The 27,841-nt window shown below is 44.5% G+C and overlaps 1 protein-coding gene across 4 annotated transcripts in view; it reads left to right on the top strand.

Moving 5' to 3' along the window:
• Positions 1-27,841, top strand: part of robo2 (roundabout, axon guidance receptor, homolog 2 (Drosophila)) — a 257,943-nt gene that overhangs the window by 110,898 nt on the left and 119,204 nt on the right. For all 4 annotated transcript variants that reach the window (XM_070971053.1, XM_070971051.1, XM_070971052.1 and 1 more), the window contains exon 2: positions 797-1,123. In XM_070971053.1, coding sequence (XP_070827154.1) covers positions 797-1,123 — 327 coding nt within the window. The remainder of the gene's footprint in view (positions 1-796; positions 1,124-27,841) is intronic.

The raw sequence follows: 27,841 nt of genomic DNA, 5'->3' as shown, positions 1-27,841 counted from the left end.
CAATACATGTTTTTTTTTTACACCCGTCTAACCTAAGATAAGCTGCGCTAACTATTAGTTAGAGCCATCCACCCATTTTCCACTGCTTATCCATGTCTGGGTAGCAGTGGCAGTAAGCTACGGAAAAGAGCTCTTATGTTCTGCTGCCCAGCAGTGTTGATTTTGGCACCTGATTTTGAATTGATATTTTTCAAGTTTTAGCAGAGCACTGGCTGTTTTCATGATTTCTCCCAGATGTTTGGCTTTCTGCATTTGTTTTATTTTCAGTGAGATTGTAGCAATATTAAGTTAGTCCATACTTCATTTTTTGCAGTTGTCTGTCTTTTGCAATCCTGGTGGTTTTTATGTCAAAGTGAAAATTGTAGTATGTCTTCATGGTTTTGTTTCTAAATGTTACTGTTTTTTCAGTTATGTTATTGTATATTTATTATTCCACTATATATTATGTATATTTTATGTCATTTTTTTTGTCATGGAACAAAGGTCAGCAGCAGATATTTTTGTGTTTTCATTGATAAGATAAACTCTGGACCTGAGCTACATCCTGTAGCTCCTGTGGTATCTTGAGGTCTTCCCCAGCCAGATTGGACATGTGATCTGTTTCTTTTAGTTGTGTTTATTAATTTACCCCACGTTTTCTCTATTTTTCAAATCTTGTTCCTGCTGGCTATTATGTTAATGGAAGAGGCTATTGACTTAAGCAGGCCTTTTTATATTCATATATCAAACTAAAACAATGCTAAAAGTCCATATGCTGTTCCTGAGTGATTAATCGCATCTCCTCTTTCTCCCCCAGGATCCCGTCTGCGCCAGGAGGACTCCCCACCCCGGATTGTGGAGCACCCCTCTGACCTGATTGTCTCCAAAGGGGAGCCCGCCACTCTGAACTGTAAAGCAGAGGGACGGCCAACTCCGACAGTGGAGTGGTACAAGGATGGAGAGCGGGTGGAAACGGACAAAGATGACCCACGTTCTCACCGCATGCTGCTGCCCAGTGGCTCGCTTTTCTTCCTTCGCATCGTTCATGGACGACGGAGCAAACCGGATGAGGGAGCCTACGTCTGCGTGGCCCGCAACTACCTGGGAGAAGCTGTCAGCCGAAATGCATCTTTGGAAGTAGCATGTAAGTCAGGACTCTGTCCTATCTCTTGTTAATTTCTCCTCTTTTAGCGATGCTAATTGAATGTTTCCTGCAATCTTTTTTCCCCATTCATACATAATAGAAAATTATATTCTCTGGACTGGAGGGAATAACATTAAACAAATCAAAGTTTAAAAGAACACTATCTTAAGAGCTGATTTGATCTTGCTTTTGGTGTTCCCTAAAAGACTAAAATGATTTCCTGTAGGTCTTAAAGGTACAGTTAAGTTCCATTGTGATCTTACTATGTGTGACATTGTTTGTTGGCACAATAAGTTGTGCAGAATGAGTTTTGCCTTTAGCTACTGTCAGACTATATGTGAGGGACATGATGGCATGGCAGACATGGGTCTCTCACAGATGGGTGGGGGTTGAACGTCAGGCACAGATCAAAGTCCTGATGGACACTTGACACAGGCCGCCTGGCCTGTGTTGGTGAACACTGACAGGCAGAACCTGAGCTCTGGGTCAAATTACCTTTGAAGATGAGCCCCCGGCCCCCAGAAGGCTCAGGCTGGCCTTCCTATTTAGTGGCTCCCAGGAACCTCAGCTGCCCATAAGTTTGAGTGGAAAGTCTCTAAGTGCTTATGTTGTTTTAACTGGTGGTACTTTTAGTAACATAGTCCTGGGTTTCAGCCACTGTACAATGTGTTTTTAGTCATTTTCACAGATGTTTTTTGGATACCTCACTTGATTTGTGTGATTTGGCGTGAAGAGGAAACTTTGAATCGCATATCCTGAAAAGTGACATGAACTCTCAAGGCATTGTAGCATTAGCTGTAATTAACTTCTGTCAGCAATTTAGCAGAACGTGAAGCTCTCATTCTCCTTCGTATACATAAAACAAGTAAACCTTTTACGAAATAGATGTTTGACAATGAGCAGAAGAGATAGCAGAAATACTATCTGCCACACAGTAAAGAGGACCCTCAACTGTTTTCCAATGTGATTACAATGATCAGTGGTAGTAGAATGGGTAGTTGGTTTGTGATCCTTGGGAAATGGACTTTGTGTGATGGAGAGGAGGGGGTTGGTCTCCGCCTCTGATCCAGTCCCCTGCCTCCCCGAGGGCCTTCCAGCAGCCCCCAGGTGCTAACTGCGTGACCGAAGCTTGATCTATCGATTGCTGTAAGAGGGCTCTCCCAGTCTAAATGAAAATTCATGAAAAATTGATAAAGTCTCCAGATTATTTTATTTTTCCCTTCTCACACTGTTTCTTCTTAGTCTTTATTTTGAGTGCTCTCTCTAATTTAATGTGGGTTGAACAGCAGAGGGGGTTGAATAGAGGCACTGACTGCTTGAGTGGCTTAAAGGTTGATGGGTGACAGGTCAGGAGGCCATGAACGAAGGGATAAGCAAGAGCTTGCAAGGTGAAGAAATAAGAAGACACATATGATAGGGTGATACTGGGGTTGAGAGAGAGAGGTTCACGTCAAAGCCTCAGGCCATAGTCTGAGCAAACAAGGATACAGTTCTGTACCTTGTACCTCCCATTCTGACAAAAAAGTACACCATAATCATTAGACAGCACATTGTACTCGCCAAACAAATGTGCATATATACGCAAATAGCTTACCATTCAAAAATGTCCTGCATGCGGCCTCTTGGCATTGAATAAGCTTCCTAACTGGACTTCCTGGTTAGTTTTTCATAGACGAACCAACCAATGGGGAGGGGAACATCTTTAAATGAGTTCTAATGACCCCATCTACATTTAATAGTTCACCAAAGTCACCTTAGACCTTCCAATACCATTTATAGGTAAACTGATGCTGGCCCCATGCTAATTGGCACAGTTTTGCCGACATTGACCTGACCTGAGGCACTCATAGTTTGAGAATGACAGCAGTGTTGCACTGATTGAGATGGTGTGTGGGTGTAGGAAATGGTTGTGCTGGTGCCTCAAGAGCAGTTCAACAGGGACAGTCACTTGATTGTGTTGTGACGTGTGCAGGGAAGTTTTATTAAAGTAGAATATTGTTAATATGAATTATTTCATTATGAACAGACCAAAGCCCTCAGAGCTACTTCACAGCTAATGGAGGAGATGAGGAAAAAGAAATAATATGCAGGCAGGTATTATAATAAGACATTAATGACTTGTTGCAACTTTAATGGCAAGTAATCTGATGGATATTGAGTAGGAATGTCCCAAAGCTGATCTGCAGGATTGGTGTCTGACCCAATCAAGTGTCTGGCCTAGAGCACCAGAGTGGACAGAATCAGCACAGCTCCATTGTTGTTTTGCCATCGTGCTATTTTCTTTGTTTGAGTGAACTCTCTCTCCTGCTCTCTCTCACTCCATCTCCCTTCAATACACAGTAGTGTTTTTCTGTCTTCTAACACATGAAATAGTAATGTTCCACTTACTTATAAAATTACATAAATAGTAAGTATTCAGTGACAATAAGAATGAGGTGATGATCAATTATACAACAGAAAGATATTGCCATTGGGAGTGTATTTTTCTCTGTGTATTTTTATTTTCCCAGAAATAAGGCAATCAGACATCCCAAAGTGAGGAGAAGGCCATTTTGTGGAGCGCTTCATGCCCGGTTTGTTTTGGGCCCTGGGCTTTCTTGGCTTTCTCTTTCAGCCAGGTCTTCAGGGGGGCTGGGGGAGCAGAAGGGGGTGGGGTACTAAATCCCACTGCATTGGCTTACTGCAGTGATTAGCTTTATCAGGTCCTGACATCCGTCTAGTGATTGTAAAGCCATAGCTAATCGCACAAGAAAAAGCAGCATTTAAATCTATATCCATGTTGAACTGGGTTTGTGTGCATGATATGTCTTGCCCCCCCACCCCACCCTGAGTCTCCTACCTCCCTCTCTCCCTCCCTCTCTCGTATTGAACACACCTTTGCCCCCCTTCCATTCACGAGTGGTTGAGCAGGACCCTGGTGAGATAATTGAATTGCAGCTCTGAAACAGATTGAACTCAGTGTCCACTGAGCAGAGTTGCGCTGCTGCATGCTGGACATCAAGCTGGGCAGCACTCACCACTCTCTCTGTTTGAGGAGGAAAGGTGGAGCAGAGAGGAAGAGGGGGAAGAGGCCTCAGAGAGGTGCCTCTGCATTATTAATGTGGGCCAGATTGGGGGGACTTGTGCGGTTACACTGCTTAGTCTTTCAAACATGTCTCCTTTACGAGTTGGATGTTGAACACACATTGTTCACAAATGGGTGGGTAAGAGCATGAACTGCCTTATGATATAAGTCCATGGTGTGTGTCTGGAGTGTGAGTATAATGATAAAGAACATCACTTTGCTGCATTTGGGAAGTGATTTCCTAATAGTTGTTGTTCCCTGTCCTGTAGTGCAGAAGATAGAGAAACGTATTGCCCAGAGGGTATCTGAGCAGTCTGCTTTGTCTATCTTATTCCTCCGCCCATGCTCTCCAGAACTGACTGCAGGCCAGCTCTATGGGATGGATATGCTGCATATACGATGTGCCCCCTTTTCTCTTTTCAGAACAAACTGGGTCAATGAGCAGGTTCATAAATCATTGTGAAGCCTGTGTCAGAAAAGCTAGCTGCAGCCGCCGCTGAATAAATTGCTAGCACTGCGGATATCTGTGTATATGTAAGTGTGACAAGGCACACCTGGGGCGATAGGATTCCAAGGAAAATGTTAATTGGCCCCATCTTTTCAGGTGGATGGGTAACACACATGCATAGTGCTCCAGATAGAAGCATGAGGAGTGAACAGTTGCACTTCTAATTGAGTGTCGAATGCGACTCTGGCCCTCTGACATGTATGTGGTTGCATATGTTTTAAATGTGTGTTATCGTCTCAGGGGAGAGGCATTGCAAAGGAATGAAGGCGCACAATCTGTATCCATTGCTGCTTCGTTCAGTTTGTAACCTTTAAAAATGCAAATGACACACAAATGAAACAGATGACTTGGGTTTGTTCTAAATGCCGCTTGGAATGGGATTGAATGACTTTTAAAAAGGTCCTTTGATATCATCTAATGTACCACTTCTGCAATTAAGTGAATCGTTAGGTAGCATTTGGTGCTCGTACAACAAGGTAATTAGCAGGAAAATAGAGTTGGGAGAGGTGTGAGTGGTGAAGAGAGGAGGAGGGTACCAAGCTGTTCCTGTTGTGTCCAGCATGAGGGGAAGCTAATAAAGGGACAGGCCAGGAGGAGCAGGCCAGGTGGGGAGTCAGGAGCCGCACTGCAGAGGCTTTCACAAGCTCATCTGGACTCATTATTCCATTTCAGAAATGAGAAAATGGAGTGACAAGTGCACACAAACAACAGACACACACACTCTCACACAGAAGTGTACACAAACACCTGCCCTCACGCTCGTATAAACCCCGGTAGGCTGAGGTTTAATCTGCACTGAAGTCCTTGAGAAATAATGAAGGGTAATGAAGGAAGCAGCAACAATGCAACCATTACAGCACATTAATGATGCATGCTGCCGTTAGGAAATAAAACACAGTCTCAAAAACTGAGCACAGTCTAATTTGTATTTAAATACGTTGTACTGTCACAGCACATCAGTGTGTGTTTACGTGGTGGGAGTTGAGGATCAGTCTAAAACAATTAATATGACCTTAGATTTTTCTGCACCTTGAATGGCTCAGTTTTGCAAAGTGTTTTTCCCCGTTCTGTATTCCCATTTTAAATTTTCTTTAAGCTATATCCTCAGTATCACTGAACATAAAACCCTAAGACTCTTTCAGATGCCATAATGATCTGATAGGGTTATGTTACGACCCCCAGTTTCACAACGCCCATTGGGACGCTATGTAAAACATAATGAAAGCAGAACGCAATCATTTGCAAACCAACTGTTTACCAACAACAATTTCCTAAAGTGTTCCTGTACCCACTACCCATGTAGTAATATCCCTCATGTAATCATGTGTTCACAAAGTAGTGAACCTCGCTCCATCCTCACTCGTAACCAACTGAGCCTTTCCAGGATGCCCCTTTCATACCCAACGATGATACTTTCACCCGTTACCAATAAGCCGGTTTACCTGTGGAATGTTCCAAACAGGTGTTTTTGGAGCATCACCTTTTGTCTGTAATTTTGGCATGGCGAGTGGGTCTAAATGCTACAGTACCCATGAGCCTCAGCTGAGGAGAGGCCAGTTCCGCCTTTTTACAGTACATTTTGATATTAAGAAAAAGTAATCAGAATGACTTTTTTTATTAATTACACAGCACTTTTGATATTTCTTGCTGAAGGTGGTCATGTTCAGTGCAGAAAGAAGTAATGATATGGCAGAGGAAAAGCAAAAAGGATAGATACAGAAAAGGTGAGAGTGTTGTCCTGCGATAAGAGAGATGGTGAGAGCAGGCGAGGGTGTGAGAAATACCTTCACCTGATAAACTGTGAGAAAGGGAAAAATCCCTGATTAAATGTGTCAGCTCTGTGTCTGTGCTGCTGGAGTTTGCTGACCTCTGTGAAGAGGTGTTGTTATCTGTTGGGATTTGCTCACACGATTTCCAAAATGTTCACACACAGTTCTCACCAGCCATATGCAGCCGCATGCAGATTGTTCTCTCCTTTATCAGCCGCAGATGGCACCAGCAAATGAGGAGCTTCCGCCACAGCCTGACTCCCATGCAGTGCGTGGAAAGAGAATGGCCTGCAGAAATGGAACAGAAATTTGGAAAACTCTCACAGGGAGATAAATCATAGGAATACACAACAGTCACTACCAGCACTCTGACCTTTCACTGTCACACACACAAACTAGCACATTCACACACACACATGATATATCCTGAGACTGCACTTTTGCTATCCTCAACGGGCCTTGTGTCCCAGCTCTGACCTCCCCAGCTCCACCAAGGGAAATAGACTGCCTGTGTTGCCTTCTTACCTTCAGAGGAAGAGAGTGTAGTGCTGAAGATGGGAAATATAGCACACCTTGACCATGGCGCTCCGTGGCTGAATAATGACAGCTATAATGGAGGAGTGCAGCAAGGGCTGAGGGCAAAGATGGAAAGCGTGGTGAGAAGGTGCAGGAAGATAACAAAGAGGTGGAACACTTAATGAGATCCAAGTTTTGGATGACCTTTGACCATCTTTCTCTGCCCCTTATCAGTCTCTTGCTCTCCCCCTTTTCTCACCCTCCACCTCTCTACTTCCACCATTGTGTCACCTTCAAGTGTATAAACTGGATTAAACAAGTGTGTGGCGCTCCGTCACGGATGCCACGGCCCGTCAGCAGAGGAGTGAGCCATCAAGCAGAGAATGCTGAGCCAGCCACTTCTCACGCCCATTAGTGCCCGGCAAGATGAAGCACCCGTCGCACCGGGTTTTGTTGTGTTTCTTTTATACACCCTACTCTCGCTCCCTCACTCTCTCCCTCTTTCTCTCTTTATAGTGACACTGTTATTGATGGCCTCTCTGCTCTTACAATGCAGGGCTATTGCTTTGTCTCTCCTGCCTGCCTGAGTTTTGCTGCCTCTCTCCTCGTTCTCCTTGCTCCCTCTACCCATGTCTCATCACCCGTGCTTCACACTCTGGGTGCTCGCTCCGCAGTGACTGAAAAATAAATCTTTGCATTAACATCGAGTCCCTAAATTGTAGAAGCTTGGCGGCATTGTTGTAAAAAGTAAGCACTTTCAGACAAGCACATTCTCTAAAATGAACTGACCTTATCTTGCTGCTTCTTTCACTCTCATCAGACAGTTGTAGATATAGACTGAGCTGTAAATTATTGAAATCTGTCTGCAGGCTGATTATTGATCAGCCCTAAAACACAGACAGGCTCAGAGGCTCCTGCTTTCATGGGTGGATTGCACTTTGATTTCTGGTTTAAAATCGACTTATGCTTGTAATTTATTCAAGCCCTGCGCAACTTGCAGTTTTTAGTTATCAGATTTATTTTGATTATCTTCAACATATCTTTCAAAATGTACCCCACTTTATAAGTTTATTAATCTGCTCTCCAGGTTGTGTGTAGATAACCTAACACATGGGGTTTCCAACTCTAAGTCTATGTTGAATTGTTGTGCAGGAGTGTTATTTACCTGCATAGATGAATATGTCTGATACCACTCTATTTGCTGTCAAGTGAACGAAGGGACAAGTGAGTGATAATAATATTAATCGAAAAATTTGACCCTGAGTGAAATCCCTGTAGACCGCTCCATTCTGAGGGTGGCTTGCCATTGAGTCCAGCCAGGATTGGATCCTCTGACCCCTGGAGAACCCTTTGCCCTCTCCTATCCACCCCAGATCTCTGTCAAACCATAATTCCTTAACCCAGCGCTCCCCTCCGATGAATGTGTCCCTGTAGTGACTGACCTCCCCCACCCACCTTCCTTGCTCTCTCTGAGACCCTCTGAGACTGCCAGAGATGGTAATCCATCATACAGAGCTGGGGAGGAGGTGACAGGGTGGAGGGCTGAAGTTCAGCCGCTAGCTGATATGGGTTTGAATCGAATGCCTCTGAAATTGATTCACCCTCTGGTGTGTGGAATGGTGTGTTGTTTCTGCTCTGATGTTCCTGGTTCAAATGCCCATTATTTCCTTGGTTACTTTCACACACACACCCTTAAACACACATTCATTCACACGCATACATGCCTTTGCGCAACACTGTGTGGTGCACAATGCTGCTGGGGATTGCTCTTGTGCAAAGGTCACGACTCTGCCAGACCCAAGATTTAGTCTGTTTATTTTGGGTTACGACTGTCACACTGCACACTGGCACTCTGATGGATATGTCTTACATACTTACACACAGGTACCCAACACATACTGACACAAGTGCACTAGCTCATACAAAAATACTTCAGGTAAATTTCTTTTGTGGCTGTTTTTTTCTAGTTGTACAAACATTAAGGGCAGTCCCTCATTAAAGTAGCCCTTTGGGAACATGAGAGCGTTTCAGCTTCATTAGATTCTCAACTGAACTGTGTGGATGGAGAGGAAGTAGGAAGTAGGAAACTGGGGGAAGGGAGAATGGGAATACATGTGCCACAATTTGCAAACCGGCCCATGGAAGTTGAGAGTTTGTAGTGTCGGCTTTTTGAAAAAGCGAACTAAAAATATGAACATTTTGTTGTTAATGAATAATTATTAAATATTCTTCATTCTTTTATTGCTGTTCCTTACGCTTTTACCAGGCTTCGCTTGGCCCTGGGCCGTGGCAGAGTTATGGTGGATCTGGATGTGTTATGACTTGATGATCTCTCAATGGCGTAGACAGATATTGTGTTTGGCTTAGATTACATTTGCTGTAAGGGACACCTATCAGCCACCAGAGCCCTCAACAGCTGCAGGTCAGAGTTGAAACCTGATCATCCAGTTTCTGCTGTCTCCCTCTCTCCCTGTCTCCCACCCTCTATCACTCTCTTTCCTCTTTCCCCTTCTCCATTCCCTCCCCCTCCCATTTCCTTTCCTGCTGTTTGAAAGTGATACTCAAAGCGTTTTGATCACTTTCAAAAGTGAAGGGAGACAAGATCAAATGTTTAAGTGTGGTTTCTAAGACAGCTGTGGTTCCATTCCGTTTTACAGCCTGACCTTTACATGACTGCCGCTGCATCCATTGGGCATATCAGCAGAGGAAGTTGGGTGGCTGCTGTGTCTAGTTGAAGGTGACCTTGTGTGTAGCAGAGTTAATGGCTTCCCATTTTGATGTGGAGTGTGTCCTAACTGCTGCCCCTGCCTGTTAGACTGTTCTGGGATCTGTCCCAGGTTTGGCCGAGGTGAAGGAGGGGACGCCGAGGTTTGATGTTGTTCATTCAGCAGCCACCCGTTCACTGCAGGAGCCACTGCATCCCGTCTGTTAAGAAGTAAACGTCACAGGCTCTCAGCTTCAGGACCAGCAAAGACGTGTGATGTGATAGAGGGAAACAGGCTACCTCAGTAATGTGTGATGCAGTGTGACCAGGTGCAGTGAGATGACATCACATGGTGAATGAGACTGGGAGCTGCGGTATGTGTGACCACCTGCTTCTGCAGCTGGGAGGATGATTAGCAGCTAGCCAGGCTGATTATTAACCATCCAGACACCCATCCAGCCAAACGGACAGACAGACAGACTGGACCACTGACAGACATTCCTCATTGCCAGATATGAGCTTGCACATTGGTTGGCACAGTAGAGACCAAACAGACTTGCCCAGACCACTTAAGCACTAGCGTGGCCAAAGGCCAGCTGAATAGGAATCAGAACATCCTATTCAAATGCTAAGCAGAATCTTATCTCAGTGCCTCTTGCTGCTGGCCCCTGTGCTCTACACTGTCCCAGGCAAAGCAATTAATGAGCATGCAGGTGCGTCCCCTGTTTGGCTGCGTTTCATTGTGGATGAGTCAAGATAGGTGCATGGTCACTTGTCTGTACGTTTCTCTTTGCTTGCTGTTGAGGAGAAACTCAAGGTATAGTATTTGGGAAGGTAGTGCTTGAGTAAAATTCAAAGAAATCTAACTTGTTGTTAGCGCATCTCCAGTGATTACTGTTGATGTGTTAGTCTTAAGTCAATAATGCCATCCACAACAGTACCTACCACCCAGTGCGACAGAAATGAAGGCAGTGAATCATCTTAAGCGTGGTTATAATTGCAGGGATTTGTCTTGGATCCACCGAGATCTTCTTATTTCACAGGAAATGAAATCTAACGACACTGAGTGATCACCAGGGGGTGTGTGGCTAACTGATGAGCGCGCTCATTTGACTCCACCGATCTTTAAAAGCCATTAACGCTCTCCTGTTTCATGCACAAATTAGACCTCCACACACAAAGGCACACAGGCACAGCAGCACATAGATGTTTGGAACTCGTACACAAGACAGGCGCATATGCACATGCCAAAACCCCCCATACACACACACACACACACACACACACACACACACACACACACACACACACACACACACACACTTTGTAACAGACTCCAAACTCCCTCTATGTCGTCCAACTTGCATGATAAACGTTTGCCCATTTGAAGCCTAAATGGCACAGTAAGGGAAAAATGAACCCCAAGACGCACGGGACGTGTTGTAATGGAGCTGAAAAGAACAGCTTAATTGGCCAACATAAGCCATGCCCAAGCATTAACTGTGAAATTTACATGTTTTTTCCCGTCTTTCTTTTAAAGGTCCCCGTGGTGTTCATGTGGAACAGACACATGAATTACGACTCTGACACTTCATGAATATCGATTTGGCTGCTGTTGCTGTGCAGGAGGTTATGAAAAACCATATTATTCAAAACATGTTGAGTGGGATACATCTGCAATTAGTCAGTTGTTAGTTTATGCAACTAATGTGTTATTAGTTTAATTGCTTGTTTTTGGTAATTAACTTCTCCCCTCTCACACACATCCTTGCTCTGTGAAAAACACCCTCAACATTAAAGCTGAACTATAATTTAGAAATATTGTGGACACACTGTTAATTGCTTTCATGAGCCCTGAATCTAAAATGTTAAATATCAGGATTTGGTAAATTGCTCTTCTTATCAGAATCTCAGACTTCAAGCAGAAGGGAGTTGTCCACATGATTTAGCGCCATTCATGTCAGTACAGGGGGTTGATAGGCCAGTTATACCTCCGAGTCCCGATATGCTGACCTTTGGCCACCTCTGGATGTGACCCCTGACTGACCATCGATTGACCAGCATCTGACCCCAGTGCTTGAAAACAGAGCTGCACACGGGTCCATTTGGCAGTCTGGAGAGCATCTCTAGCATGCGCTGCTAATACAGTTACCCTGGTGTTATTGGGAGATGTATGAAAGGAGAAATAGCCTGGGAAGGAAGGGTTATTCCTGTGTCAGAGGAAGAGAAGCACGGATAATTCAATTACAGGCTAAGGGATATGAGCATCTGTCAGTTAATTCATTCTTATAGTACTCAAGTTCTGTTGTTATTGCAGTAACCTCAAAACTAGATTGCCACCAGATTTAACTCTGACTTAACTTAAATTGAGCCTGGATTGGTATTTTGACATATAAAGACCTTTACCCCCTTTATTTACTATGCATTTTATCATCTTACGCAACAAAAGGTCTTTTCCGCTTTGTGAGACATTTTGTGAAACCAAACCCTGCACAATCCCTCTACATTTGCTGAGCGCTTAGACCAGATTCTGCTATCTCTTCTCAGCATCTTGCCATTCTTCAACCCCCATCCCTCCTCCATTTCTTCCTTATCCCCGAAACTGCTGTTCCCTAACTGTCTGTAGATGATAGCATTTTCAACCTAGCAGCCAAAACGCCCATGCCCATCCCCCCTCTGGCTATGAAAAATCAAGTAGCAACACTAGTGACTGACTGCTAATGAAATTATCAGGACTTCTCATAAACCTTAATAAGTAACTTGACGTGATAAAGGACGCTGATGAGGGCAGGAGGCAGCAATGAGATTGAGAGGAAAAAACAGGGGGCTATATCATTTATCTCAAAATCACTCGACGGTGCCAACCGGGGTGTTGATTGTCATAAATATTCTTGGACCTTCAATTTTCACCCACATGCCCCACCCCCAACTCACCCCGCAAGAGCATCTCACCTCCTCTGACTGCATCCATGTGCCAGCAACACCACCCTCAGTCCTCTCTGTCGGTCTGTCTGTCTGTCTGTCTGTCTCTTTTCTCCACCGCAGCAGGGGGATGGTTGGCCCAAGATCGTGGCATCATTAACTTTGAGTGGCAGACGTTAGACGTGCAGAGGGATGTCCTGTCCCACCCCCTGCTGGGTGTCCCTCAACCCCCATCACTCCTTCCTGTCATCCTCTGTTTCTGCGTTTCTTGCCTCTTCTCCCCCAAGCATCCATCCACAGATTTCATACACTTGATGCTCAGTCAAGGGTGAATGAGAGGGCGCATTAAGGGATGCATATCCAATTTCACCATCATGGGTGTGTCGTATGATTGTTGACGTCCATGTGCACAATTGGTATTGTATGCATTCATGTGTATGTGCAGTGGTGGGGGTAGATTTGTCGACATTTATACAACCGTCTAACTATCGCACTGTTGTGACTCTGGCTCTTTGTAACAGTGAGGAGAGTCCACTACCACACAGTGTCAGGAGTATTTGTTGTTACCACCAGTGTGGCACGTGCTGCCGATCTCCCTGTGGTGCGACGCCCTGTCTCATTAATCACAAGCCCTGTGCTGGAGCCTTGACAACCCACAACCTGGTGGCCTACCACCTCCCCTCATGTATACTGGGAAGGCTCTGCACTATTATCTGCTCACAGGAACAAGGCAGCACAGCAATGACAGCTGCCAGTGGTCATTTGAACCAGCCCCCCTTTTCAACTGAAACTCCTCACATCATGTATCCCCCACCAAGCTTTTTGGCTTTCTCTCGTCTTGGGTTCACAAGTTTTGAACTGCCGGGGCAAAGGTCAGTGGATTTGCCAGGTCGTCACGGCAACTCTCTTCAACATCAGATGTCAAGAGAGTTGGCTGACCATGACGAAGGCAGGCAGAGAGAGCTGCTTGGCCGGCCGCTTCCTTCTGGAGATCACAGGAAGCAGGACAGGAGGGAGAGAACAGTGTTTTTGTTAAGCATACTCTCTCCCTCTTCCTTGGCATTGGTCGCTGTCTGGAGTGCTGAGGATTGTGGCACAGGGGTATATAAATGTTCATTGGGGAGTGTTAAGGGCTTGTTGGGGTCCAAGTCAGGCTTGTACTGTGGGGTGCTGGGGCTCAGAGCGGTGGCGTGGTCTAGTTGTGTCATGAGCATGTAGCTGAGCTGTCACTTGTCTCTAATTGGCTTAGATCAGCTCACAAGAGGCTCAAAGCTCACTGACCCACCCTCTCTTTCTCCATCTCTCTCTCTACCCCTCTCTCATTAGCTTTTGTTCTTCTGCCAAGCTAAGACAATGGTCTCCACATGGTCCTTTCCTTTGAACCGTTCAATCCAAAATCTCTCTCTCCTTCCAGCAGGCCTGTCACTTTCTCTGCCTTTGTCTATGTCCTGTTATGAAGCTAAATCTTGCAAGTAGCAGACTACTAGAATGATGAGAGGATGCAGAGGGCATCTTGATCTAATCCTGATTGGAGACCTGATTGATCTGGGCCCTGGGGTCGTCACGGGGTCAATACATGAACTGATGATAACATGGTTCATCTTAAGGGAATAAACCTATCACGGCACTTTCACATGCCATTGCACCACCTATCAATCCAAACAACAATTCATATCAGTTATCTTCACTATTACAGTTTAAGATGTAGTCTTGCACGTCATTTACCCGTGCTGTGATCAGTCAGCCATTCTGTGTTCTGTGAGATTGGGTGTACCTTCTTGGGCAGTGTAGGATTTACGATGTGCTACAAGGGTTCAGGGAATGACCCTCTAGAGTGCATCCCTGACGATGTTCTAATTGGATAGGGTGACCTTTCTTCACTGTAATTTTGAAGCGTTCTTGGTCTTTGGGGGCGGGAACAGATTAAAAAGCAGCAGGGGTGGGCTGATTGATGTGTGCTGTGGTTGGTGTGGTTGTGGATGGACAGTGACAGGTAGAGGGACAGTAACATATGAGTCTGCAGCTGTTGAATGGGAAAGGATGCTCAGACTGATAGATGGGAGGTGGCCACAGCCAGGCTGACTGATTGCTACCTTCTGGTACATCATTCCTTGCGAATACTATGCATGCTGTGGTTGAGTGGTGGGGGAAGTTGCTTGTTTGATTTCTATATGCATCAGGGATGTCCCATGTCATATAATTCATGATAATACCTGTATAATTTCAACATGATAAAAGAAAATGACAACATGTTATATTAAGTCTTTACGTCTTGACTATGGAGAGCATCAACATGAATGGTAAAGTCAAAGTAATGTTGGAAGTTAGTTCCCGAAAAGGGAGAAACTTCTGTAATGCTGAAGTGATTTAAAACATTGATTATGAGACACCGGGAGTGCCTTAGGATGTGTTTTATTGAGCTCATTGATTGACTGAATGAATTGAATGTCCACTTCTTCGTGGTTAATCAGAGAATCATGTCGCAATGTTGAGAAAATTAATATAAGTTAGGAAAAGAAATGGTGAATGAACAATGAGCCGCAATCAGATTGGGACATGGGAAAAAAAAATCACTCTCCAGTACACACAGATGTGTTATATAAAGTACATTCATATTTATATATACATATTCCATCATAATGCATGCATATCATTATCAAAACAATACCCAGCTATATCTTATTATTTCCTGGATATAAATGCAGTATGTGACTGTGTGTGTGTGTGTGTGTGTGTGTGTGTGTGTGTGTGTGTGTGTGTGTGTGTGTTTGTGATTTACTGTGTGTTTATCCCTGATTTTGGCTGTTATTTTGCTTTGCATTCATGTATAGCACTGTCACTGCGCTCAAAAAGCTCCCGGCATATATTTATTTATTTCCGTCGATATGAAATTTGCTTTGCTTTTCTTTGTAGCCAGAATGGGTTGAAGTGTGGTGAATGGGTTGTTTTGGTGCATTGACTGGTGGATCCTATTTTGACGGCGTATGAAGCTGGAACTAATTCCTGCATATTTATTTGGCTCGGACTAAGCAAGCTAAGCACTATTTCCACTTAATATTCCAAGGCATGCGGAGAGGAACAGCCATTTGGTGATAGCAAAACAGCCTCATGCAGCCTTTGGAAGATTTTAAGTGGAAAAATTCAGGAGCCTCAGAATGTCAAAACAATTTATTCCCTTGAAAATTAGCATGGATGCCTGCGTCAATTTTAGGAGCTAGGATTTGCTTTTCCAGCTGTCTTTTGTTATTTTATGTCGTTTAGTCCCAGGCTAATATCTGAAAGCTGTGCGAAATGGTGAGAGGAAATAATCCACTCAATAACAGATACTGTCATGATATTGCTGTTAACTAAATTCATCATTGTGTTAATTACTGTCAAAACTTTGCCTGCTGAATTCAGTTTTAATGCTTAATATACATGGATGGTCTTACTGTAAATTAGTTGCTGAGTCTGAGTGTTTCAGTGTATGTACAATACAGAATGTAGCTCTCACATGATGGATCTTTCCTTCGGCTCTGATCGGGCTGATTCTATGACCACTGGTCTTCATGCACCTGTCATTGATATCGTCAATCAAACACCCAGCCTCAGTTAAAACCCTTTATTTTTTTCCTGCATCTCATCCAATGTGGACAGAAAAGGGTAAAAAGATAAAAGAGCATGAGGAGGAAAGAGAGCCTCGGCTGCCCCCCCACCCCAACCTCCACCAGGCTTGAGGTGCTTTTGTTGTGGACTCCATCTGAAAAGATCAGCTTTAACCTAAGCAAATATCCATGAAAAGGCTTGTGAAGAGAGGGCCTTGAACCTTCTGTCGAACAGGTGTGTTTTATAGCACTGTATTTGTCCTTTGGTCTTAAATGCTCTACAGTCCCACATTGTGTGTGTGCGTGCGTGCGTGCGTGCGTGCGTGCGTGCGTGCGTGCGTGCGTGCGTGCGTGCGTGCGTGCGTGCGTGCGTGCGTGCGTGTGTGTGTGTGTTTTCCTCCGTGGCTGAAGCTCCACTGTAGCGGTGAGCCAGTCCCAGCAGGAGGACTGCAGTCAACCTTGTGCCATGTGAGAGCTGCGGGAAGCAGACTAACGAGGTGTCCAGGCAGCTGACGGCTTTGTCCTGCCTCCTGTGAGTGGTGATGGCACAAAGCGTGTCCTGCAGAGAGTCCTGTCTGTTCTTTGTGTCTGCCTTTCTCCTCTGCCCAGCACTTTGGGCTACAAAAGGAGGCTGTGCGAGGCAGCATTGTGGCATCAGGTGGATGAGACGCTGCGCCTGTCCCCCTATTTCCCTCCTCCCATCCGTCTCCTCTCTAGACCACAAAAAAGCATATAGTCTTGAGTCTTGAATAGCTGTGAATTTGTGTCTCATGCAGTCAGTAGGCTCCCGTCCCATTTTCACTGAAACCTTGACAAATAACTATCATTTTATTAGATTCCCCATCCCCTTTCCTTGTCCGATCTTGCCTTTCTTTCCTCTCCTTTCTGTCACATTATGCTGAAGTGAGTGATGATCCAGAGGGCAGGCGGTTCTCTGTCATGTGTTTGCCGCTTGTATTTGCTCAGTCTGCCATCTTCCCCTCTTTGCTCTCTTCTCTAATTTATGAACTGCCACACTTGAGTGGGCCTAGGGCCTATTAAAAACAGCACATCGCCTGTGTTTGTCCTGGCCTTTCCTGCTCCACAGGAAGCTCATCTAGAGCCTGCACTAGTTAATGCCACTGCAGGGGGTGAGCAAGAAACATGGACACCTCTGTGGATCCTCTGCCCACTGGAGGGAGAGGTTCAACGCTTCTTTTAAAAGGCCAAAGTCATTTGTTTTTGTTGTTTTCCGTCTCCCAGGGATTGTTTAGAGAGAAAAAGACAGCAAGAGAGATGAAGAGTGAAAGGGAGTAAGAGCAAACAATAAAACATGCCTTTCTCTCAGGAATCTCTTTGTAGATGGTGTGATGTTCCTCATCTGGACCATTGGACTGAAAGCTATACGTTGCTGTTGTTCATTCATAGGCCTCTGATGAGTTTCCATTATTCCAAACATTAGGCAAAAAATCTGAACATATGCAGCATTGATGCATTTTTATATGTTTACATGGCTCACCTCTTAGGCCTCTTTAGTGCTATAAATCAAACTTTGCCAACACCATTTGTGTGCATGGCCCTGTAAATCTCTATTAATATTTAATCATCTGGACAGCAGGTCTGAATAACGGTCTTAGGATTTATGTTACCTCAGAACAAAGACTCTGAGCTTTGATCCTTCAACCTGTGTTACAGCCTTCTCTAATGGCCACAGCTACAATTGCTGTGGTGATTCAGCTTCATGAGCTGCGTATCCATATGGAAGCTCCAGTCATGTAGAAGCAGACACCAGTTCTAACAATCCACACCATAGGCATCAAACAGCATGTTCACATTCAAAGCACAGCATCACTGCTATGTTTTGTATGTGAATACCACTCGCTGAGCTCAACCACAGTGTTTCCATATTGTCACAGTAATCGGATTTAAAACACAGGAACACAGGGGCAGACTACCAAGAGAGAACCACAAAAAATCTCAGAAAGGTTGGGATGCAATCCCAAAGGACTACAAATCCCTCCTCTCAAATCTCATTGTTTGGAAACCATGAAACCGGATTCCTGTAACAAGTCTCTGATCAGTGGAGATTCAACCCAAAGGACTCAATTAGACCATAACGGCCCTTTCTGACCAGGCCTTTATTTTGCCTCCTTACTTCTCCTACCATGCTGCTACCACTGCAGTGGAGCTTTCTAATGTCCCCAGACTGGGAGCCCGGCCATATAGCACTCTACACAATCACATCACTCAGCCTTTGCCCCTGTCATTACCCACCAACAGCATAAATCCACACCAGGATGTGTGTATGCATGCATGCAGTATTTGTGTTGCTTCCCAGTAAACCTGTGGCACTCCCCTTGACTTCGTGTTTTAATTGGCAGCACGAGTACAGTAAACGTATATTTAAAACACTGGCAGAAAATAACAGTTACTGTAACATCCCTGCAGTTGGAGGCAGTAATCCAGAATTTAATTTCAGTCATTTTGCCCTCCTTCACTTATGATTAGAGTGAATTATGATAATTTCTTGATTATGGTTTGGCCCCTGCCTGTGAGCCTGAGGACACTCCTTGTCTGAGCTCAACAGAAGATGGCAATGGGGAGTATGTGCAACCCACTGGGTCTGCAGTGTCAAACACTTCCTTTCAGATTCCATAAACACAAGCTGTACTTTGTGTTTATCTTCAGCTTACCCTGCTGTTGCAGTAGCACGTGATGCCAATGTGGCAGGTATTTTTTGCCATTTAAATCAGTATTTGCAGAAATATTTAACTCTTCATCTGTGGTTCAACATCAGGTTTGTGCAAATCACCTCCAAGATATCTCCAAAGAGTGAGATGAAATAGGTGTAAGAAAGATGGGAAACAAGAAATAGCTTGGCTGATACTACGGTTGCAAGAATTATTGTGTGTTTGATAATGAGTGAGTGTATGTGTGAGTGCGGTGAAGCATCAGCAGTCGGGTCAGCAATCTCCGTAACTTGGCTTCCATTGTCTGGAAACCCGATACCAAATCTCTCAGTCACATTCAATCAACGATTCAATCAGTGATTCAGATAACACAAGCTGGGTCATACACATCGCTTTCTTCACACGAAAGTCAATTAGAGCGTCATTTAAAAAGCAAAATTAGTTGTTATAGATTTAATAGGTGACCGGGGCTGTGGCAGACTGGGCAGAGCCTGGTAGACAGTGGTTGGAGGTCCATGGGGAAATGGACGCCTGCTCACTAAAGCCCACTCGTAATGACTTGTATTTAGTCTTGATAATGTCTTCTAATTAGATAATCAAAGACAATGGCCTTCTGCACACACCTCCCTTCAAAGCAGCTTCTGCCTGCTTCACTGAACAGCAGCTCAGAGTTTAAAGCCTCGAAATTCCCATTCGCTCTCATCACTGGTGGTCACACCTGGATGGGTTCGGTGTATGCCTGCAGCAAGATGTACAACACATTAATTTGTTGAATTAATGTTAATGGATGCATGAACAAAAAATATGCACTGATCTGTGTTATAAAACATGTAAGAGGACAATAAAATATTACAAAAGTAATACACTTCATCCCATGCGAGGTGTCCACACTGGTCAGAAGGTCGATATAAAGAACCTCTGGGCTGGACAGGCTGGAAAAACAGAGCATTGACAAAGTGTCTCAGCACCCCTTGGAGCTGCCATCATTGGGTGAGTAATACTCTGTTTTCTCCATAATCAATTAGTAAGCCTTCATTAGCTAGGCCATTCATTATGTTGGCGTGTCAGGGACGGGACATGGTGCAGTGGTCGCCCCTGGGATGGGCACGTCACTGGGTGCTGATACATGACGAGGCTCTACAATCGCTCTTGCATCTAAAGAGGACACAGCCATTACTCTGTTGCACAGCCAAGCAAGCATTACTGTGCATGGCCAAATCAACATTACTTTGTTGTTACACAGCCAGCCAAGTAAGCATTACTCATTTTAGCTGCACAGCTAAGTAAATATTATTTACTGCTCTAACACAAGTAAATATTCATTAAACTATATTGTTAAACCCATTTGAGCTTATTTATTTTTCAACCAAAAAAGCGATTTCTTCTCAACATGGCTGTTTATTTGGTAGCTGAATGCCTATAGTGCATATTTGATGATTTTTAAGATGAGAAAATGCAAGCAGCCCTGCTGTTGGCTTTTAGCTTGAACTACACAGTAAGACATCCTAAACATATCCCAATTACTCCGGTTTCTCACAGCCCTTGTGAATATTACAGTAGCTTGTGAGCTGCACTAGGAATCATTAATGTAAAACAGATGTTAGACACATTCCCTGGTGCACCAGCTCTCATCGCTGGAGCCTTTACCACTTCAGCATCAACTCTTGTGCTTGTTTGGATGCATTTTTAATAGAAACATTCTAATATGTACATGTGTGTGGGTTGGTGTGTCAGTGTTAAAGGGCAGTGTTAAAGATGCCCACAGCACAGTGTGGGCCCTCTCTCTGTGTGTAATGGCCTGTGCTATAGAATTATGATGAGGGGCAGCCAGAGATTAAAAGAGTAAGATATTGAATGGCCCTATGATGGATGAGAGCTGTTTGGGGATCAATTAAACAATAAGAAATTAATTCTGCCAGCGACATGCTCATTAGGGACTTGGTGAAAGGGAGGCAAGGGGGAGACAGAAATGTGTCACTGCTATATTTTATTAATTTTGTCCTTGCATTTTTATCTCTGCCACACGTAAGCCTGGAGGGGTTCATGCATTTGGGCGCGTCCGTGTGTGTATCTGACCGCAGCTAATCTCGCAAACTACTGGACTACCAGTCTAATATTTTTTGTGCCCATTTATGACCGTCTGCTCAAGGACCTCTCATGGTTGCAGTGATGCACAGTTTTTGAAAAACGTATTTTATTGACTGTTCTGTTATGGGCCCTAAGTGATCAACAGCTGCTTCACCCACATGACCTCAGACACATGTAGCGGAGATCTGCACTCTACTGAGTGCGCTTTTCTTTTGGAGAATGTAGACATTTTGCAATAGCAGTTTTATTTTGTACATACACAACATTTATTATTTAGCAACACTGAACCTGATATGATATGTATTCACAATAGGTCAGTAAGTGTTTGACATGCGGTGTTGATGTCAGAGACATGTTTGCACACAGCCACTCTTCACATCTTCCCTTTATTTTTGCCATATTGATGACCTTGTTTAAAGGCCACAGCTAAGAGCTTTTTTCCTTCTCCCACTGAAAAGAAGGTGCAATCAACCTTGGACTCTATAGTGCGGTTGTGTCTTTGTGTTGCCCACTGCAGCTAGATTTGGCTACGCAGAGAAACAGACGAAAGTCAACTAATTACGGGAGCAGCTTGTATCAAAGGGCCGCTGAGCGCTGCAGATACGGGAGCCAACAGATGTGAGTAACAGCTGCCATGTTGAGTGTCAACCTTCTCGGTGCTGTCAGTCTCCATTTGCCCTGTGCACGAGTAAATAATGTGTTGTCTTAATTCATTTGCCTCTGCTTGCAACAGCCGGCGTGTAATGGATTCTAATATTAAACATGATCCTGTTCCAGTGTGCAATTAGTGTGTAGCTCCACCTATTAACACTTACATATTAATGGCGTCTCCCAGAGTTTGCTGAATGATGGTTGTGGGCCTAGTCCTTGTAGGAGTGGGGCACACCAATTGGCAGGCACCAGTGGTTGGGGACCCATCAGTCTGCCTGCCAATGGAGGCACTATGGAACTTCTGTGGTGCTGTGGCAGAGCCAACACAACAGCCCCCCACTTCCCCCCACCCCATAGGGAAGGCTATCCTGATGCGCTGGCTCAGGGGGTGGGCACACAGACGGACAGGCGGGGCACGTTGCCAAACTGGGCCAGGCCCACTCTGTGCGCTATCTGTCTGTGTGTGCAAATGTCTGCTTGGGGGGGTTGATGTGGATGGACTGCTAAGTGGAAGTTCAGAGGATGGTGGAGGGGTGTGGCTGCTAAGCGAGAGTGGTCGAGGGTGCACTGCGTACAGATGGGATGCAGCATTTGCTTGCTGAGCAGATGTTTTAGGGGTGTATGTTTGTCTAGGGGGTGTGACATGGTCATTGAAGGGCAGTCAGGGGACTGCTGAGGGGACATTTATTGTGGAGTCTGTTGCTCTTCTGAGGCTACTCGTCCAATAATGCTAAAGGTGAGGCTGGAGACTTGACATCAGGGAGTGAAATCCGCTCTCTATCATAGTGCTAACTCTGTTACAAATACTCATGTCTTTGCTCTAATCAGATGACTTGCCTCCTTGATGCTGTTTTGGGACTATGTGTTTGTTCGAGAAGCAGTTTTTTTTTACTTCAGCCTGGAAGTTAGAGGCATTGATTAGGTGTATGCATTATAGCACTCTTTTCATCCACTAGCCTATTTGTCTGTCTGCTGTGGTGTGCTATCCTTTGGTGCACAGCAAAAAAACAGATTTGAGTTTTCATTAAGGCGGAAAAACTGTCAGATTCTTGACAGCTTTTGATCTGGACATATTCTCAGATACAGTGGAGACAAACACCAAGATCAAGCCTAAAAACTCTCCCTCTCATCTCTATCACTCTTTTTCCATCATTCTGGGGCTCTGTGTTTCTTTCTACAGTCATGCTTCACCTGTAGTCAAAAAGAAGGGCTCCTGTGCTTGCTTGGAGCTGTTTTTCATATTTGGTGGAGCTTTTTTATAATTGGCGGATAGAGACTGGTCTTTGAGTATGGATCATGGCTCTGTAATGACTCTCTCTGTGTGCATGGGTGTGAGTGCAGGGTGTAGACCAGTGCTGAATGGGAATGAAATGAATGCTGGGTGGAAATGAATTTCTAAAGGCCATGGTGCTTCATCACGGACCCAGCACTGCCCGTCCCACTCCTGCCTGAATAACACCGGAATTATCACTCAGAGGGAGGAGAGAGCGATGAATACCTCCAGCTACTACACCCTGGGGACTGTGGTACCCCCTGCCCCTCCCTGTCTCTTTCTCTTCTACACGCGCACACACACACACACACACACACACACACACACACACACACACACACACACACACACACACACACACACACACACACGTGTATGAATGCACTGCACACTCACACAGGTTGGGATTGGGGGGGGATTATGCACTAATGGTGTGCCCCATTAATCATACAATGATGAAGGCCATTTCCTTTATTTAATTGGCTGCCAGTATCTCAGTGTCTTTGTTGCATGTCATTTCATTCTCTTGCTGGAATATGCTTGTGTGTGCTCCACTCTTTTAGCTAGCAGAGTGCTGCATGAGGGTATGGCTGAGAGCTCTACAGACACATCAAACAAGTGTATTTTGTATCTGCTCGCTGCATATCGCTAATAGACTGGGAAAACAAACCTCTATTTCTGTCATGCAGTTTTTCCACAGAATGTACCAGCATTCAGTTTGTCTTAAGTTATTTAATTTATTTGAAGATGCAGTTGTAGATAAACATTTTTTTCATAATTTAATCAGTAATTATCATTTGGTTAACATCCAACTACTCAGGGAGCTGTTTCTGTTGAATGCTAACAAAATAACCATATTTAATGTTGTTTAAATGCTAGTGGAGCAGATGCTAGGTTGGAAGTGAGGTGGGACCAGGAATTGACTAGTCTACAGTGTCATATGAAAGAATCAAACGTGTCTAAGAGAGCACGTCATACAGAGGTTTCTTGAGTGATAAAGGTATGAATAAGTTAATGTGTCCGTCCAGTCCTCCAGATGCATCAACTTTATTCTTTAGTTTGGCTCCAGTTGTTGCAGTTGTTTTCATTGTCGTTAATAACAAAAGATAGGTGGATAAAAAAGGAAAAAGGTCCACTTTGTGTCTACAGTTGGGTGGGTTACTATTAGGCTATAAATATGTGAGTGTTATTAAGGAACATGTAGCAGTGAATGCTTAGCTGAGTCCAAATAAGTAGAAGAAGGGGTTACTTAGGGGTAAAGACCGCACACCCACACTCTCATGAAGGCAAAGGCCAAATGTACACCAATAAAAGCGTGTGCATATTATATCACAATAGATATCAAAATTAATGTGTTGATTTGCAGATTGCGCTTTTGAGCAACTTTTGTTACTTGTGGCATGCTAAAATAGATTATTGTGCAGTAATAGAGGCTGCACTCCAGGCTCTATCCTTCACACACCACAGGAAATCGTAGTTTGTATGCCACTGAATAGATTTAACCTGGCTGGTAGGTGACATTTTTCTCCACAGGTGACAAACTAATAGAGCCACATGCTCATAAAAGTGAAAGTGTTTGTGATAGGCTAACAGCAATTACATATGAATTATGTCAGCAATTAGATATGTCTGATTCATTGTACCGTTCTGCATTGTAAGTTTGAAAGCCATATTTATCTGTCAGTGATGTGTGCCAACAGAATTGCCTGCTTGAGGAACCACTGTGGGCATGATGGTGCAAGCTTATTTGCTCACAGTAGGAGATCAATATTGATAGAAAACAACAACAAAACCATGTTTTTTTTTAGGCCATAACTATTTAGTCAGATATGAATATGCAGATAGATAAAGTAGAGGTTGTTGTTCATGTTAATTTCCAAAACATATTCAATACACGGTCTTTTGTGTTGCTGCTAATTAGACAAGACAGCTCTCACATTGTAACAATATGGGAAGCAAAAACATAGAGTATGCAGTTATGTTTTACTTACAAAGGCTTTTGATTCACAAAACACTTGGTCGCAGTTTTACACAGGCATGTCTATTATCATAATGCATACTGCCTGCTCACAGTGTGGAGAGGAGCACATGAGAGGAGAAATGCTGCAGTTGGCTTGTTTTGCTCTTTGAAGGCTGAAGGAGGGCATGGCAATATTTACTGAGAGAGTGCCCCCCCTTGGTCCCACCCTGCTAGGCTGGCGTTTGAGCTTCACAGCCGGGGGATGTGTTTTGCACCAGTACATCTCTTCTCCCTCCCCCTCCCCTCAATCCCCCTCCTGCAAGCCCTCTACAGACATGCTGCACAGGGACACCCACTTCCTCATTAAAAAACCAACAGCCATTAATGTTAGATGAGGGCAAGAGGAGCTGGAGGAGGGAGAGCAGAGAGAAAGAGGGAGGTGTTTTCCCCTTGATCGACTCCTAAGGATGCATGATGAATCCTCACAGACGCACAGGCCGACATGCTGAGAAAGGGGAGGAGATGAGAGGCTGCAGACATTTTTCCCAAAGACAGACAGACTGACAGACATAATCGAGGTCTTATAAAATGGCTGCAGCATCTCACGCACACACACAATCTGACATACTGATAAATAGATCAAAGATTGAAACAGAAAAGAAGTGAAAAGACTTGCATGACTGCAGGAAGCATCGTTAATGACTTGTTCAAAAACACGTGTTTCCCTCCCTTTCTTCCTGTCTCTCGCTCACGCAATGAATATGGAAGCAGCTAGTGCCCTGTGTAGATGGACTGTTAATACCCAATATGCCCCCGCTGTGAGTCTTAAATTGGGAGGCTCCCTGGAGTGTAGGAAAAGTGACAGGGAGAGGAGGGGTAACACCATCTCAGCCATGAATTTGGGGTTGGAGTGATGAGACCTGGCTTGGAGCTCAAAGACAAGCAAACATGCATGTGCACACCCAAATGCAATAAACAGTTCACAAATATCTGCCGTTGCTATGCGTTGTTTCGTTATAGGAGTGCTGAGGGCTGTTCACACTCACAGCAGCTTAGACTGTAATGGTCAATTCCCACTGGCCATCGACCAATTTGCTGAGACCCGTCACTCGATTCCACATCTACCTTTCCAATTGTGATAGACAGTTTGGTCCAGGGAATCAATCCCATCAATTTTGGGTTTGACCCCAGCTGTGCAACGTGTAAAGACTTAAGCACACACACTCAGGTTTTAAACTCAGGCTTATTTAGATATTTAGATGCCAGGGGTTTATGTATGTCATGGAGCTTTTCCTTTGCTGTGGTCATGAGGATCATCGTTGTGCGCTCCATGTGTGTTGATGTGTGTGGGAGGAAATTGGGGTCATTGTTATTCCACTGTTTTTACACAGAACCTCCAGGAAGAAGCACAGATTACAGCCCAAAGCAACGTGGGTGGATGTTTCGGAGGGTGTGTGTACAGTTGCATTGGTGTGTGTCTGCTGCACATATGTGTGTGAGCGCTCATATTTTCTTTCCACATATTCATCCAGAATCATTGGGGTTGCATGGAGAGTTCCAGAGCCCTGATGAGAAGGGGGGCTGTGGCTACGGAGCTGTAGCCCTATAGCAGTGGCTGGTCTGTGGGGAGCTTACTGTGTGTGTGCGTGTCTGCAGGCCCTGTCTGTGTGCATAGAGCTGGGGGAGACAGAAACGGAGAGAGCGGGCAACCAGAGCTAGCTGGCTGGGTAATGAATTTACTCCTGCGGCACTCTTTAAAGCATAATTACACTCATCAAAGCCAGGAAGGCCTGTCTCGCCCACTGACTCCTAGCTAAAACAAAGGCAGAGCAAAAACACCATGGCTTAATTCTCTTTCCATATTACCATACCGCAGTCACCACTGCTAACCACAAAATCATTTTTTACGTCTTTTTCTGTCTTTAGCCAAAGTGCAGACTGTAAATCAGATTTTTCTGTGTAGAAATGACCAAATGTAACAATTTGTGGCCGAAGAGCATAAATACTCTAAGTTCAACCAATTTGAATACAGAAAGTCTTTCTGTCCTTAAAGTCTTTCTGTCCTTAGAGACTTTCTGTCCTTAAAGACTGCATCCATCAGTTCCCTCAGGATCACCAGTAAATTCCTGGATTACTTGATCAAAGTTCCAGTTTTAGCTATGTATAAGATACCTGTTTCTCAATGTCCCTCTTTGATTCTGTTCTCAAATTCAACCCCACGTTCCTCTTACCATCACTGTCTGCCCCCCTTGTCGCCCCTTGATCCCTAGCCTCCCTTCACCTCCAATTTCTGTGGGAAAAGGTCAAGGTTGTGTGTGAGCATTTGGTTGCGTGTCCAGGCACATGTGGGGTGTGTGCGGTAAGCATACAAAGAGAAACCCAGCTACACCTGTTCTGGCTTTGGTGACGAAAGGGGGGCAGAGACGCACCACCCAGCTTTAAGACTGGGATACAGGGGATCAGACACTGCTGGGTCAACATTAATTCACACTGAAGTACGCACACATGCGCACACACTCACAGTCATGAATTCATGTGCAGTCTCTCGCATGAGCAAACTCTCAGTCATCTCCTTTTTTGCAGTTTTATAGTGAGATTCCTTTAGTCCTAAAATTATTTTATTGAAGGCATAACTGTATCAGTGGAGGCTTGTGTTGCATATTTGGTGTCACTGACACATACATTAGCAACTTATCATGATAATGACTACCAGCCCCAGTACAGATCAGCCCACAAGAATTTGCCAGAGGACAGATGTGGCTGACAACTGTGGGTATACCGCCATTACACCCCTCCAGATAAGTGTCTCTCTCAGAAGTCACACTTCTGTAAAACATGGAGCAAAAACAACCACCGCTTTGATAAGCAGACACACTTGAGATGCATGTAGCTCATAATTTGAAACGTCATGATTTGACATCATAACACTTGTGTGAGAAATTCATTTTGAGTGTCCTACGCAGGTATGTATGAAGAAAGAATGTTATATGACATGTTAAAATGCTGTAGA

This window comes from Chaetodon trifascialis, chromosome 9 (assembly GCF_039877785.1).
Source record: "Chaetodon trifascialis isolate fChaTrf1 chromosome 9, fChaTrf1.hap1, whole genome shotgun sequence".
Taxonomy (NCBI): Eukaryota; Metazoa; Chordata; class Actinopteri; order Chaetodontiformes; family Chaetodontidae; genus Chaetodon; species Chaetodon trifascialis.
The sequence above is the reverse complement of the archived record's forward strand: the minus strand, read 5'-3'. Positions and strand labels throughout refer to the sequence as shown.